The sequence below is a fragment of the Quercus suber genome, unplaced genomic scaffold (genome assembly GCF_002906115.3).
Source record: "Quercus suber isolate HL8 unplaced genomic scaffold, Cork oak 2.0 scaffold_21, whole genome shotgun sequence".
Classification (NCBI taxonomy): domain Eukaryota; kingdom Viridiplantae; phylum Streptophyta; class Magnoliopsida; order Fagales; family Fagaceae; genus Quercus; species Quercus suber.
Window position 1 is genome coordinate 220,712 of NW_027069486.1, and position 14,908 is coordinate 235,619.

Sequence of the window (14,908 nt, forward strand, 5' to 3'; positions counted from 1 at the left end):
AAGAAAAATAAACCAGATAGGAGTGATATGAGAGGAGTGGGGATGGGGATACGTGTGTGGAGGAAAAAAAAAAAAAAAAACGTAAGGTCCGTATGGATGTAAGGAAAGAAAGGAAAAAGAATAAAAAATCACAATAAAATGTTACCACAATATTTTCACAATATTTTACAATAAATTTTAAGTAATAGACAGTTATTAGTTAATATTGATGAGTAAAAAAATAATTTTAATGATGGGTTCAAATTAGAACTAGTAACAACTTTTCACATAAATTTTGTTGCGAAAGTATTGCTAAAAATGTTGTAAACTTCTTCGCTGCTTCTGAACAATTCTTCTTTGCTGCTACATGCTTTAGTCTCAACCACTTATATTTTCTTTGCTATCAACTACTAACATATAATGCTTGCTTGCTGTCAAGCACTTCCTTCTTGGGTTTTGTTATTTATTTAACTTTAACAATTTTTAAATGCATGGACATTTTCATTCTTGGGTTTTGTTATTTATTTAACTTTAACAATTATTAAATGCATGGACATCTTCATCTAGCTTTTGATTTTTTTTTTTAATTCATAATAAATGGTGAACATTGACTATTCAAATGGGCTTGGGAGTTGGGAAAAAAATGATTCGTAGTCAAATGGGCTTGGCCAGGAGCCAATGAACTAATTTGTCTCTTAACTATTTTATTGAGTTTCATAAAATAAAAATTATTGGGTACTAAAATATACTTTGTCATGACTTTAAAATAATTTAAAAATTCAATAGCTATTTATGTTTTTTTTAGAATTTAATAATTCTTATTTGTATTATGAAAGTTATGTTATAAAAAATACTATCTATATTTGCTTTGGATTATTTTAGTTAAATTTTCAATTTTTATTTATTTAATATATTTATTTATAATTTAAATAATTATTAAATTAATTATGACGTCATCACGGTTTGACCTCAGTTTGACCCCGGTTCGACCTTGGTTTGACCCTGGTCCAACCTTAAAAATCTCAAACCTCTCACTTTTATGGTTCATTGAACGATCCGGGTTTCAAAACCTTAGTGGTGAACAGTTTAATCACTTGTCTTTTCACCCTATTATTTACCATAATATTTTGCATTCTTTGCAAGGATCGAGTCTGTTAGGACATATGTGGTTCACTTGTTAAGAACATATGTCAATATATTTTATGTAGTTGGCTAATCCTTTGACAAAACACACTTTACTTGTAATTGGATAGATCTAGGATGTGTTTAATACTTCAAGAAACCTTGTTTCAAGTTCAAGTGTTAAAGCCATGCAAGTCTGTCCAAAAATCAAGTGAGAAAGTGCTGAATTTTAAATCTCGATAGCTGCTCGACACCTCCTCGACACCTGGCTATCTGTCAAGCTTTTCAGCTGATTCTTATCGCAATCTCGATAGCTTCTCGATAGCTGGTTGATCGATCAAGAAAGCTTTTGTTCCCTCGACACCTACTCAACACCTTCTCGACACCTTCTCGATAGTTGCTATCTGTCGAGATTACGAAAATTCAGATTTCTATTTTTGGGTCAGGCTTATGTATTTGAGTAGGATTTCTTTTCTCATAACCCTAGACCTATATAAGGCTTACTTTAGAAGCCGTCACACAAGAAAATACAAGGAGAACATAAGCAAAAGGTGACCAATACCTTATTCTCTCTGAAAGAAGCTACTGCATCTTTGCTCCTTAGGTTTTTGTAACCAAGTGCTTCTTGATCTTCATTATTGAGGAAGTGAAGAACTTTGCAGCCAACATTCTTCTTCCTCAAGTTGGTGAGTGAGTTACGTACTAAGATTCGTGCAAAGGAGTTAGTCACGTATTGGGATCCGTGCAACATCAAAGGGTGGCGTTCATGTATTGAAGAGTTCAGAGGTTCTGAAGCAGTAGAATGTTTATGCTGTGAGTTCATCTACGGGGATTGTGGAGTCTAGGGACAAAGGTTTTGTACTAGATTTGAAACTTCTCTTTACTATAGTGGATTGCTTTTCGGAAAGGTTTCCCCCCAGGTTTTTTACTATGAAACTGGTTGGTTTCATTGGTTTTCCTAGGTCATCATATCTTGTCTTATTTATTTTTTTCACTGCATGATTTTGACATGATATTGATGTTTGTTTGTTTTAACAAGTTTTATTCATAATAAATCTAATTAACAACTTGGATTTAAAACTTGTTAATTTTATCAACTGAGGTCTAAATTTCCCAACAAATGGTATCAGAACGGGTTCACTCTGATTGGATTAATTTTCTGAGTGTGATCCATTGACCTCTGTTGTCATGGATCATGGACAATCTCTTTTGATTCCTCCTTTATTTGATGGAACTAATTATGCATACTGGAAAGTTCGTATGAAAGTGTTTTTGCAGGCTCTAGGTGAACAGGTATGGCAAGCTGTTGAAGTCGGCTGGATTAAGCCAAAGGAATCGCCGATGGAGTGGGATGATTCAACAATCATAGCGGCAAATTTCAACAGTAGGGCCTTGAATGCTTTGTTCTGTGGGGTGACCAATGAGGAATTCAAGAAAATATCATCCACGGAAGTTGCCAAGGAAGCATGGACCATTCTTGAGACCACCTATGAAGGTACCAAGGCAATAAAGACTGTAAAGTTTCAACAACTCACTAGTAGTTTTGAAGAAATAAGGATGGAGGAATATGAGTCCTTTGATGAGTTTTATGCTAAACTCAAGGATATTGTGAATTCTGCTTTCAATCTTGAAAAATCTATTGTAGAATTCAAAATTGTTAGGAAAATCCTTAGGTCCTTACCTGAAAGATTCCATGCCAAGATCACTGTCATTAAAGAAGCAAAGGACATTGATCAAATTCCTTTGACTGAGCTTGTAAGGAACCTTCAAACCTATGAGATGGGATTAGGCTCAATGGGAAAAGGTGGAAAGAGTAAAAACTTGACTCTCAAAGGTATAGAGGAAGAGATTGAGGACTCTGAAAATGAAGATGAAAGTGAAGATGAGGATGAGGATCTATCCTTCATAACTGATGAGATTATCAAGCTTCTTCAGTTTAGGAAAATGGATAAGGGTAAACCTCCTAGGAAATCTAAATACTCTAGGAATGGCAAGAATGAGAAACCTCTCATCCAATGCCATGAGTGCAAAGGTTTTGGTCATATAAGGATAGAGTGTCCAAACTACCTCATGAAGGAAAAGACTAAGAAGTCAAAAGATAAAGGGTTGGTTGCTACCTAGAGTGATATTGACGATGACTCTTCTGATGAGTTTGTGGATGAATGTCGTCACGTTATGGCCTTTGCTACCTCAACCGATAAGGTGATTGTGGAGAGTGCTAGTGATAGTGAGGATTCTTCTGATGATGAAGTACCTAAGAAGATGACCCTTCAGGAAGCCTATGATAAGCTATGCACTGAATTCATAAAATCTTAAAAGACTTTTCATCTTTGTAGAAAAGAGCTCAATGAGGTAAAAACTGAAAAAACTGATATGTTAGTCAAACTAGATGAGACTACAAGGTTAGTTGAGACTCTTGTTGTGGAGAACGCATCATTAGAAGAGAAGGTCAAGAATCTTGAGGTTGAGCTTAGTCAAGCTAAAACTCAAATAGAGAGAATGTCTAGTGCAAAGCTTGATGAGGTATTGAGTATTCAAAAGCCTAGTTCTGATAAGACTGGCTTAGGATATGATGTTTCCTTCGGCCTCTACTCTTCCATGGCTTCTGAATCAAAGACTGTCTTTGTGCTCCAATCTGAGAAAGGCAATAAAGGTATGAAACCTAAATCTTTTGTTAGACCACATGTTTGTCACCATTATGGTGTTTCTGGACACATTCATCCTAATTATTTTAAATTGTATCCTCATAAGCAATTGTCCAAACAGTCACAGGTTTACTCTCAAGGACCTACACCTTTGTTTGGAGAGTTATTAAAAATCTTAAGCTTGTTAACTCAATTTCAGGAGAATTCTAATTCTTCTATGTCCTTTAGTAGACATACTATGACACATGTCTTTTCATCTTCACGGCCAAAAACTCGTGCTGTATGGGTGAGAAAGGAGCCTAAGACTTAATTGTCTTTTCTGTTTGTCCTCTGCTTTAATTCTTTCTATCTAAAGTAGGACTCTCTTTGCTTGATTTCTTATTTGTGTTTCGAATCATACTTTCATGCATCTGCACCCTTTTATCATGTTTTCATGCATATGCATCCATTTTTTTCATGCTTTCATGTTGTTTGTCTGTTTTTGTTTGATTGTTTAGTTTTATTTTGTTTTTTTTTTCAAAATAAAAATAAAAATGAAAAATCAGAAAAATACAAAAACAGTGTGTGTTTTGTGTACTTTGGTACTTGTGTACCTTGGATGGCCATTGAAACAAAATTTCTAAACTTTGTATCGTTTGTAGCTTAGATGAGCATCTCTATGCACAACTAAGCAAGTGAGCTTTGTGGCTCTTGTTTGTGATGAGTAAAATTAAGTTATCTCTTAAACTTAACACTCATATCACTCTTTTTGACGGGTAGGACTAAAAAATCCTAAGAGAAAGGCATAAATAATCATCTCACCACTGTTGCCCGCCAATCATAATATGACACCTGTATGCTTCGGCATAGCAAAAGTGCAGTGTCAAAGACATTCGTATGCTTCGGCATAGCAAAAGTGCGATGTCAAATGCTTAACATCTTGCGTATTTCTTTTCTCTCTTTTATATGCCCATGTATGGTATGCTAAAATAAAAGAAAATATACAAAGAAAAATAAAAAGCAAGAAGATTAAAAAAAGCTTTAAATATGGTTGCAAGCGTGTATTCTAGGAAATGTGGGATTTATAGGATGTATCTCAAAAGTGATAGTCCCCATCAAACAATTATGATTGTGTGTGAGTTAAAGTTATTTTCTCATATCTTAGATCATCATAACATGTATACACATATGCAATCTTGCGATGTTTTTCACACACTACACGCAATATTCTTTGCTACTCTTGGTACATGTGCAGGTACAATGTGATTTGACCTTCACAAAGGTGTTACATGTGCTAATGTATACTCACTAAACTGTCTTAACTTGTTTTTGAAAAATAAAATTGGTTAGACCTGTTTAGTGTGTGTGTGTGTTTTTGGGATCTATGTGCTTAACATTTTTATTGAGAGATTTGTTTTTCACATGATTTGCATTTTTTTTCTTGTTATCCATAACATCTTGTTTTATGACATTCATGTATTTATATGAATTTCTTTATGCCCCCTTGATCATCTTTGACGGCCCAATCGTATATGACAGAAAGATGCATGCCTGCTATGGAAAAAAAAAATACTCCATATATTAAATACTGTTACTACGTTTCAATCTAGTCCCTCTAAATTGAATTGTATCAATTTACTACTTTTCGTTTTTACTTTGCTTCAATGTTATTCTAACCATCAAAATTGAAACTTAACCAACCCATCAAATTATTAGCGGCTTCAACATCATAACATAGGCCCAGCCCAAATTACTCCCTCCCTTGCTCTTTGTCAACCCACCTAAATATATTTGATCATGAAATTTGATGGATCAACGCACCCGGCCCAAGCTAAAAAGTATATGAGCCCATTGGCATCCAATTCTTTCTTAAATTTCAGGCTCAAACCACTGAGCAATAGGCCCAAGTTGTAAAGTAGCAACAAGTCGCAGCAGCAGCTGCCCCTAAACCGTGTTTAAGTTCCTAGAGATCCAACTTCGGTTTCACTTGTGCACTTTCGTAAACTAGTTAGGGCCACCTATGTGAGGTACTACTGATCCATTTGAGCCTAAAGCATGGATTAAGAAAATAAAGAAGCTCTTCACAGCCATAGATTGGCTCGGCCGGTCTAACTTGTAAACATGTGATTTAATATCTAAGTCGGTGCAGTTGTTTAATTAGACCATTTATACAATTTAACCTGTAAAACCAAATGAGTTTTTTTATTTTATTTTTATCACAACCTATGCAACTCGAACATTTTGTTTTCACCCCATCAGTTTGTAGTTTTACACAAAATCACCTTTATAGATTCATTGGAACACTGTTTTCTAAACTTGAATCATAATGAAAACATAATATTTTATAATGAGGTTGGTGCTAGATTTTATTAGTAAAGATAGAGTTTGAAGTTTAAACTCATATTATTAATCCATGGGACTAAAGTAGCTAGTGACATAAGTAGGAGTTTGAGATATGCTTTTATTTCTAGAATTTTAAGACATGTAAATGCTATAAGATTTTAATTAGCAAAGACTTAAATACAATTTTATCACATATTTTTATTTTATGTTTTCTGGTACTCTTGCTTGTGAAACCTCATGTTTGAATTATATTAGTTGGCTAGTTTTTAAACTTAATTTTAATTACTAATTTAAGTATGCTTATTTTTTTTAATTTACATATTTATTTTATGATTTTTAAAAATATTTTTATATTTATTTAATTTTTTATTTTCATTTAACCCTACAGTTCGACTGATGACCCAATTATTAGATTAACATCCCTATCCAAATTTAATAACTATGTATGCATCGTGTTTTGGGATCAAATTTTAAGAGGAATAATGCTATATACTATATAGTTATATGAAACTCTAGTTGACTGGGCTAAGTTGCTTAAGTACAAACCAGTAAAGGGTCTTTACTCATTACACATAAATTTTATAAGTTGAGTAACAATTTTTTTTTTAAATTAATTCATTTTATAGTTTAAAATACAAATTGTTTAAAATTTTATATAATATAATATCTATAATATTAAATATAAAGAAATAAAATTTTTACCGTAAAATAAATTATCTTCATAAAAGACAAAAATTGTAAGATAATTAGTATTTAACTCTACAAAGTGGATTTGTAAGACAATATGATCTTTGTAATCTAACAAATTAGAGACTAATCAACTTAAAGATTAAAGTGAGACATGACACAAGTTAGAAAAGCAAAAAAGAAAAAAAGAAAAAAAAAAAAGTGGGACCCTCTTATTCGTAGGATATAGAGTAATTATATAGTGTTAAAACTGAAATTTGTGGAAAGAGTCCTCATGGGCCGCCCCTCATCTTACTATACCTTTACAGGAAGAAATTAAAGCCTTCTTTTATTTTTTTTATGTTCCTTAATTACATGACAAGAGCTACATCCACATAAATAATTTGCAGACTACTGGTCTATCTCAGTCAAAGTTCGTGGGCGAATATAATTAGAACACGTTTATAATTAACTAATAATAATTAATTATAGTCTAATTTAATTTGTTTGCTTAGTGGCATCCAATTAGTTGAGTAAGTGCACTCCCAAGTCTCCAAATGCTACCTGCTGGTACGGATAGCTCACCGAAATCAGATTCCACAAAAACATCACAGAGTTACTTTGAAATTAAGACAACCTTTTTTAAAAACCATTTTTTATTTATAATTCATTTATTACATGTATTCGAGGTGTATATATATATATATATATATATATATTAGCTAGGGTGTCTACGGGTCGGGTCGGGTCGGGTCGGGTTTGTGCCCGATCAAGACCCGACCCGTTAGTGAGATAATTAGTATTTAACTCTACAAAGTAGATTTGTAAGACAATATGATCTTTGTAATCTAACAAATTAGAGGCTAATCAACTTAAAGATTAAAGTGAGACATGACACAAATTAGAAAAAGCAAAAAAAAAGTAGGACCCTCTTATTAGTAGGATATAGAGTAATTATCAGTGTTAAAACTGAAATTTGTGGAAAAAGTCCTCATGGGCCTCTCATCTTAGTATCTTGCTACACCTTCACAGGAAGAAATTAAAGCCTTTTTTTTAATGTTCCTTAATTACATGACAAGAGCTACATCCACATAATTTGCAGACTACTGGTCTATCTCAGTCAAAGTTCGTGGGCGAATATAATTATAACACGTATATAATTAACTAATACTTAATTATAATCTAATTTAATTTGTTTGCTTAGTGGCACCCAATAAGTTGAGTAAGTGGTAAGGTCCGACACTCCCAAGTCCCAAGTCTCCAAATGCTGGCTGGTGCCTGCTGGTACGGAGAGTTCACCAAAATCAGATTCCACACAAAAAATTATCACAAAGTTACTTTGAAATTAAGACAACATTTGGTAAAACCTTTTTTTAATACATGATTCATTTGGGATAAACTACGTATTTGGTCCCTATTTTATACATTATATTTTAATTTGGTCTCTAATATTTTAATTGTATCAATTTGACCCATAACCTTTCGATACCGTGTCAATTAAGTCTCTACCATTATTTTATAGATAAAAATTGATGACGCGTTTATGACCAAAATAAAAAATTAGCTTTCATTGATGTGGAAATACATTAAATTTTTATTTTGGTCATTTGTCATATCATTAATTTTCATTTAAGATATAACGATAGAAACTAAATTGATACGACCTTGAAAAGTTAATGACTAAATTGACACATTTAAAATATTATGGACTAAATTGAAATATGGTGTAAAGAATAAATATCAAATATGTAGTTTACAAATTCATTTATTACAACACGGAAGAGAGGTTTTATTTTTTTATTTTTTCTTTTAATTTTACCTCCATCCCATTCAAGTATCTAAATCTTTTCCTAAATCATAAATTACAATATTATGATAAATGTTATATCTACAATATTTTTACAGTATTTTCATAACAAATATTCTTAAGTGGTGGTTGTTACTGTCTGTTACAAGTGTGTAAAAAAAATAATTTTAGTGATGAGTTTAAATTAGAACTAATAATAATTTACCACTTAGGCTTTGTTGTAAAATTATTGTAAACATAACATTTCTCTAATATTATTTTCTACTTAGCTACAAACTTTAGACTCTTGGCAACCAATAGTTATGTTTTATCTCTTTTAAATAAAAACAAATAAAATAAAGGTCTTGGATATGAGTATGACTCGTCATGGATGGAAATCAATGTAATGAAATGTCTAAAATTGAGTGGAGATTTATAATCACTCTTCAAGAAGATATATGCTTATTAATGATGGCATTCCAAGATTAAAATTGCTTTCCACTTTTAGTTTGTTTGGTTAAGCTCATTTTCCTTAATTTATTTTGTATAACATATAAGCTATGCAAAGTTGTAGTTCTACTTAAAAAAATTAAGATTTTTTAAACTTATACATAAGCTTGACAATTTAAGCCTATAAATTTAACCTAAAACAACAGACCCCACAACTCTGCAAACTACTACATATATATGAGACTTACCATAAACATATATCGCTTTAAGACTTAAAAGCACACATTACTTATCGAGAAAGTGGATTAAAATGAACGATCTTTTAGCTAGATATAGATTTTATCCCTATGGCCTCTTTGATTTGATTGCAAATTATGTCTTCTTCAAATCAAAAATTGAAGATGTGATGCCCCAACATTATAAGATGATAACGTCCAAGCAATATATTGGCTCAATTAATTTAGCCAAAAAATCATCTTTGGCTCTTCGAATGTAAAATAATTAAGTTTAAGCAGAACTACATCTCTCTCTCTCTCTCTTAGCTCTAACTTTTGTAAAAGCTACATTTGTTTCCTTGTTATTGGTTGGTCTTCTCTCTCACTTTTATAAAGGCTATGTTTCTTAGTCATTGAGGCTGGTCAAACATTTCTTTCTCTCTCTTCCTCTCTGCATATGAAGAGATGGATGGATATATATTGGAATTAGTGACATGACACACAACTAGCTAGGAAGCTATGGGTTTGAATGAAAATTAGTGCTTCATTACGCAATCTTCCATTTACATTGTTGTTGCATTAGATGATAAAAATCAACCATGCACCCAATGCAATCTTAGAGATTACATGCGCGCATGAGAAGAGACAAAGCCATGCAATTTCCCAGTGATATACATGCAACATGCCTGTAAGATAATATTATTAATTAAATAATGATTAGTGAAAGGAAAGGGAAAAATGATTTCCACAATGCTTGACCACTATAGGTTACAGACACGGAAAAATTGGGTTCCACCTCATCCCTAAGAACACTATGTTTGGCATTTTTGTGGTTCGAATTTTCTCTTTATTTTTTCTTCCCCAAAAGTGGGACAAAATGAAGAATGAACTAGTGTTTTTCGTTTTCCCAAAAAAAGAAGGGGGAAAAAACATTAGTGGTTAATTACCTCAACCCTGCTGCTACTTTTATTACCAACAACTTATCACTATTTCTAACAAAAGAAATATTTGGTGTACTATAAAGTTACACTTTTTTTTAATTAAACTATAAAGTTATACTTGGGGTATTATAAATCTTACAATGAAACAGTTTTTGTTGATGTGAGTGCTGAATTATTAAGATATATGCATCACTTAGATTCACCATGGGAATTTAGATGCACACACATGCAATACCACACATTATATTTGATATCATTACATGTAAACCATATTAATTAATGTGTAATATTAATTGACAAATAAAATTTCTCTTTTCCATTCACGCATAATGTTCTACTTTATACTCTACCAAATTATCAACTCCAATATATTATCTATCAATTTATTTTTATTTTAAATGTTGGTTAGTCTTTTTAATAAAATAATATTTTTATTAACACATTTACTATTAATAATACGAAAATACTAACGAATGTTCTTAAGGCAATGGTTAACTATCTATTTAAAGAAAATTTTTATGGGAGAAGAAAAGAAAAAAATAATTAATATTTTGATAACTTTTTCCATTTCCTATAAAAATTGTGTTAAAACATTCATAAAATAAATTGTTAATCATTACTTTAAAGGTATCTGTTAGCATGACTCTTAATAATATCGCAATTACAATCACTGCAAGTACAACACTATCACCAAATGTAGAGGTCGTAATTAATGATATTGACAATATCACCATTGCTATTACAAAATCATCATCATCATCTTTAATATGAATTCAAGAGACCATGTAAACCTAGTCCATCTATACTTAAAACGGATTAATTATATATCTTTTATCCCATCCAGACAAACAATATCCCTGTGCATGAATATTAATTGTGAAGTACTTCACCATTAATATTCATGTTTCCAACTGCAACCATATTAATGTTAAGACTTTTTCCCTATGCGCAGTAGACATTAGATTGATTAATCACATAAATCAAATAATAACCCAAGGCAAACACCATCAACAACGTGTTTCACACAATGAATTCCAAATCCGAAAAGAAAAGGATATTGAGTCAGAACATACAGTTAAGCATGATACTTTACAGTCCAATTATAGTTTTTCCTTTTCTTTTGGTGCATGCAATATATATATTTTCCTAGTCAGGATTCTAGAAATGATCAAGAATCTACCACCTATATGATTGAGCACATGTGGAAGAACGTGAGGCCAGAGAACCAAGAAGAGCATAGATTGGAATCAAAGGGAGAGAAAGAGAGATTGGAAGGACGTCACAAAAGAGAAAGCTGCCATGGAAACAGAGAGAACATCTTCACGCCTATACATGTGGGCATCAACAGCAATACATTACATTGATACACACATAATAAACAGCTTGGAATTCCGTGTTGAGACTTTCTTCTGCTTCTCCTTCTATTTCTCTTTTTCTCAACTTCTTTTACTTCTTTTTATCTCATTCCCAGTCGACAATTTCGGGATCCAATCCTATCAGAACTCTCTATGACCAACCAACAAACAAAACCATCTTCACTGTAGAGAGAGAGAGAGAGAGATTTGCTTTTTTGACAATATTGCTTTATTCCGTGTTAGTACTTAGTAAACAACTACCCTTGGTTATTGCAAAAGTAAATCCGCAGTAGATTCCATTCTCTTAAAAAATAATAATCCCATTAGAATTACAATAATGGCATAATAATAATCATAATAAGCAATAATGACAAATTGGACTTAGGTGAAGAAGGAATTTTTTTTTGTTCTTGTTAAGCTTTTGACTCCTTTGGTTCGGTCTTAGGTTAGCTTCCTTACAAGTGAGAATCCCTATTGGTGTCTTTGCATGGTTTTAAGTGGGATTTTGGCGTTTCTTTAACTACCTCTTTTACATTTCTACCACTCTCATTTCACATACAACAAACAAGTACGAACTCTTATTTGGTCAAAATTTCTTATAATTAGATCATCATTCTAGTCTCTTCACACAAAACAACAAAATAATTACCTCTCATAATTTTAATTACAAACTATTACGAAACCCTCACGCACTTCCACACTTGGTCTAAAAGCATGGAGCACAACGTTATATTTACTCCAACTGTTTTTCTTGGGAGGGTTAAAAATAACTAACCTCAGGTAAAATTCCTAAAATTATGAGACCAAGACATATATCTAGGAATTTGGAATTGCCTCAGAGATGATTAATAAAGAAACTGAGAGTTCTATTGATGTTGGTGAAGCAAGTCATCCATGACCACTTTCATGAGCATGAAAGATCAAGAAAAAAGCATTGAACCATTGAAAGCCAACCAGAAAAGGAAATTTTGAAAACTGTATTAGCTTATAATAGAATAATGAAGTAATTAATTGCATGGATAAGTGGTTCAACTCTTTTTCTAAGGGTATTTATCTGCATAATTTGTGTAGGACTATGACATTATGGAGAGAGAGAGAGAGAGAGAGAGAGAGAGAGAGAGAGAGGGTTGCAGGCGATGGGAGAGTCTTACACGTCATGAAAACCAAAGCATGAGGACTGACTTCTTTGCCACTTTTTGGAAGATGGCTTTGGTTGGATCTCACTGACAGATTGGTACTCTATAAGCCATGAATTTTTAATACAAATGCTGCTCAAGAATTAAATGAATGAGAGAATCTTCAACAATATGAACCACGAATTTTCAAATTTAATCTTCTCTTTAACATTCTAATTGGGAACAAGAAGTCTTGGTGGCATACTAATATCCAAATTAATTAGTCAAATAAGTTCCACATGGTGGTAGTTATTTGGCTCAATATTATTCATCTCACAACAACGAAACTATTAGTTCCTTTTTCACAAAATAATAGGATGGAGCGCAAGTTATAGGTTTAAAATCCAATGGATGCATTGTAACTTACCAATAAAAAAATTATATACGTACAGAGAAAAAAGAAAAGCCAGGTGTAGAAAAGCCAAACGGACACATTTTCACATATCGTTTCAAGGAAAATCACTTAGTACACCGTGCATTTGATCAAGTTATGGCATTCTAGCCTTTCATGTCAGATACCAGACTCAATTAACACACTCCTACTTCTATAAACATAAGCATAAAATACGAGAAAAAAAGTACACAACAGCAAGAAAATTTCAGACGAGAAGCCTACCATTTCTAAGTTGTTTGAGCAGATAACATGGAATAGATCAAGCGTTCCCATTTCACCTTCTTAGATTCTTTGTATTGGAAACTTGCCAAGTTAGGGTTGTTGAATGAAACTCTAAGACGACGATCAATACTCTTTAGTGGAACCTGTAGTAATTTAACTGGGAAAAATAAAAGGCAAAGATTTGGTGGGGTTTTGGAGATGAAAACAAAGATCAAAATCACAACATATGGCTGGTGGAAGAAGAAGTGAAACCAGACAGATCAGTCCATGCATTGCTACCACCCCAGTATTGGTCATTTCCAGAAGTACCCAAAGGGTTTCTTGACAAGTTCAATCCATGACTTTCTTCCATTTTCACTGAAGCTGTCTGAGAAACCCCAGAATCCATTGGCTTAGACCGGAGCTGCCCAGCTATTCCTACATAGCTTGGCGGCTGAACATTTTCACCATCAAATTGGAATAACCCAATTGGTGGTTCCAAATTGGTCAAGAAAGGAAATTGCTGCACTTGTTGCATTCTCCACTGCTCAGAGAGGCCAGTTGATAAACCAGCACCACCACCACCACTTGAACTATTACCAATTTGATATTCAACATCTCTGCCACCACTACCACCACCTGTTGCTGCTACTGGATGCTGAAATCCCCCAAAATTTAAGCCAATGTCCCCAGAACCATAATCACTAAGATGATGCAAAGGGGGCAAAAAGGGCAACTGTGGTGGTGGAGGATGGGGCATGTGGTTTAACACATCATTATTGCAATTGGAAGAAACTGTACTAGTGGAGCTAGACCCCGCTTGGTGACCTGTTGTAATAGGAGATTTTGATCTATTGCTTTTGCTTCTTTTGTTTCTTCTACAACCGCCCCCAACTGGCACGTTCCTTAGTGCACCTCCTCTAGTCCAATAGCGCCGACAGGTTTTGCAAAAGTGACGGGGCTGGGTGAGGCTATAGTTGTTGAAGTAGCAAAACTTAGTATTTGTTGATTCGCATCGAGGGCATTTGAGGGCTGCCTCAGGCTGCGGAATCTTGGCTAGCCGAGCTCTATCAGTCATGGAACCCGGCCTAATTGAGCTTGAGCCACCACCACCACCTCCACCTCCGCCGCCACTTCCAATAGTTGGAAGTGGCGGCGGAGGTGGGAGTTGAGTATTCTCACTTCCACCTCCAGCAGGTTGATGAATATGATTTGGTTGCTGTAAAATTGAAAAGCTAAAAAAAAATCAAATACCTGGTATATTCAAGATATAAAAAAGGATATGGGAATATTTATCTTTTATTTTTAGCTTTTTTGGTGAAGAAGCTAAGGAAAAAGAAAATTTTGGAAGAAAACCCTTACCTGATGCCAGTTAGGTGGATCCAGATAGACTGGTATGGATGAGAAAACCATGGCTCTTAATTAGAGCTTTCTCTTTTTCTAAAGGTTGATGGGGTTTCTTTTGGAGATGTTGGTGGAGAATCACATCAATAAGGGAGTGTAGTTGCAGAGAAAGAGAGAAAGAGAAAGAGAACAGAAGGAGACGGAAAGATAAAGGAGGGGCTTGTTTATTTATTTTGTTCTTTGTTCTCTCATCCCCCACTCTCTCTCTCTTTTTGTTTTATTAAAATTTTTAGGGTTTGAAGAGGAAGAATAA

At 33.4% G+C, this 14,908-nt stretch overlaps 1 protein-coding gene across 2 annotated transcripts; it reads right to left on the reverse strand.

Annotated features, from left to right (window-relative positions):
- Nucleotides 1-13,069: 13,069 nt before the first annotated feature.
- On the reverse strand, nucleotides 13,070-14,908 carry LOC112038371 (dof zinc finger protein DOF3.6). Of its 2 annotated transcripts, XM_024071183.2 has the most exons (3): nucleotides 14,614-14,907; nucleotides 14,440-14,470; nucleotides 13,070-14,373 (listed from the first exon to the last, which is right to left on the reverse strand). In XM_024071183.2, the coding sequence occupies exons 1-3, from the start codon at nucleotides 14,662-14,664 to the stop codon at nucleotides 13,490-13,492; spliced, it is 966 nt and encodes a 321-aa protein (XP_023926951.2). In that variant the 5' UTR covers nucleotides 14,665-14,907; the 3' UTR covers nucleotides 13,070-13,489. The 2 variants fall into 2 exon arrangements, with proteins under 2 accessions (XP_023926951.2, XP_023926950.2); XM_024071182.2 differs by having other exon boundaries at nucleotides 13,070-14,470; nucleotides 14,614-14,908.